At 56.1% G+C, this 829-nt stretch overlaps 1 protein-coding gene across 1 annotated transcript in view; it reads left to right on the top strand.

Moving 5' to 3' along the window:
- ELMO2 (engulfment and cell motility 2) overlaps positions 1-464 on the top strand; it is a 33489-nt gene extending 33025 nt beyond the window's left edge. The window contains exon 22 of the mRNA XM_039864489.1: positions 1-464. This exon is cut by the window's left edge and continues 3 nt beyond it. Coding sequence (XP_039720423.1) covers positions 1-166 — 166 coding nt within the window. The 3' untranslated portion in view covers positions 167-464.
- Positions 465-829: the final 365 nt, after the last annotated feature.

Below are 829 nucleotides of genomic sequence, written 5' to 3'. Positions count from 1 at the left end.
GGGGAAGGACATGTCCAGCGAGCTGACCAAGAGTGACCTGGACACCCTGCTGAGCATGGAGATGAAGCTGCGGCTCCTGGACCTGGAGAACATCCAGATTCCCGAAGCGCCACCGCCAGTGCCCAAGGAGCCCAGCAGCTATGACTTTGTCTATCACTACGGCTGAGACTGGAGCCAGAGGCGACGGTACCCAGGAAGGGATTTGGGGCCCTGGAAGAACACTCACAGTCTGGTGCCTTGTCTTTTGCTTGTACAGAATCTGTAGTGACCATGGTGGCCAGTAAATGCCAGCTGTTCCTCACATCCAGTGCAGACCACCCAGAGCTTCCTTGGTCCCTGTGGAGCCTGGGTTCAGGCCTTGAGGAGTGAATAGCAGATGCCCTTGCCTTCCAGGCCAAGAAACTGCTTCTTGAGCTGGATTTAACAACAGCCACTCACCTTTTCTTCCTGAGCCTGCTCTCCAGTCAGCTGGATTCCCATGTGGGCAAGAGCTGGCCCAGGAAAGGCTGCCTGCAAAGGACAGTTGTGCTAGGCATGTTGAGAGTCTCGGAGAAGCCACCTTTCGGTGACCCGTGCCTGAGTCTCAGATCCAAGCAGAAGCCCTGCCCTCACTCGCTCCGGCCTCACACAGGGCCAACATGCTGCTGCTGCTGAGGTCTGGCTCTGACATCTCTGCTCTCCGGAGCCACCAGGTCTCCCTCGCCCACACAGTTGTCTAGGCAGATGGAAATTTCTCCCTACAAGCTCTCAGTCCCTCATCCCGGCAAGTCAAAGACATGAGGGCTAAGTTACAAACCTCTTAGTCTCAAAGAACTTTGCAGAGAGAGCC

The sequence above is a fragment of the Pteropus medius genome, unplaced genomic scaffold (genome assembly GCF_902729225.1).
Source record: "Pteropus medius unplaced genomic scaffold, Ma_sr-lr_union100, whole genome shotgun sequence".
Lineage (NCBI taxonomy): Eukaryota > Metazoa > Chordata > Mammalia > Chiroptera > Pteropodidae > Pteropus > Pteropus medius.
The sequence above is the reverse complement of the archived record's forward strand: the minus strand, read 5'-3'. Positions and strand labels throughout refer to the sequence as shown.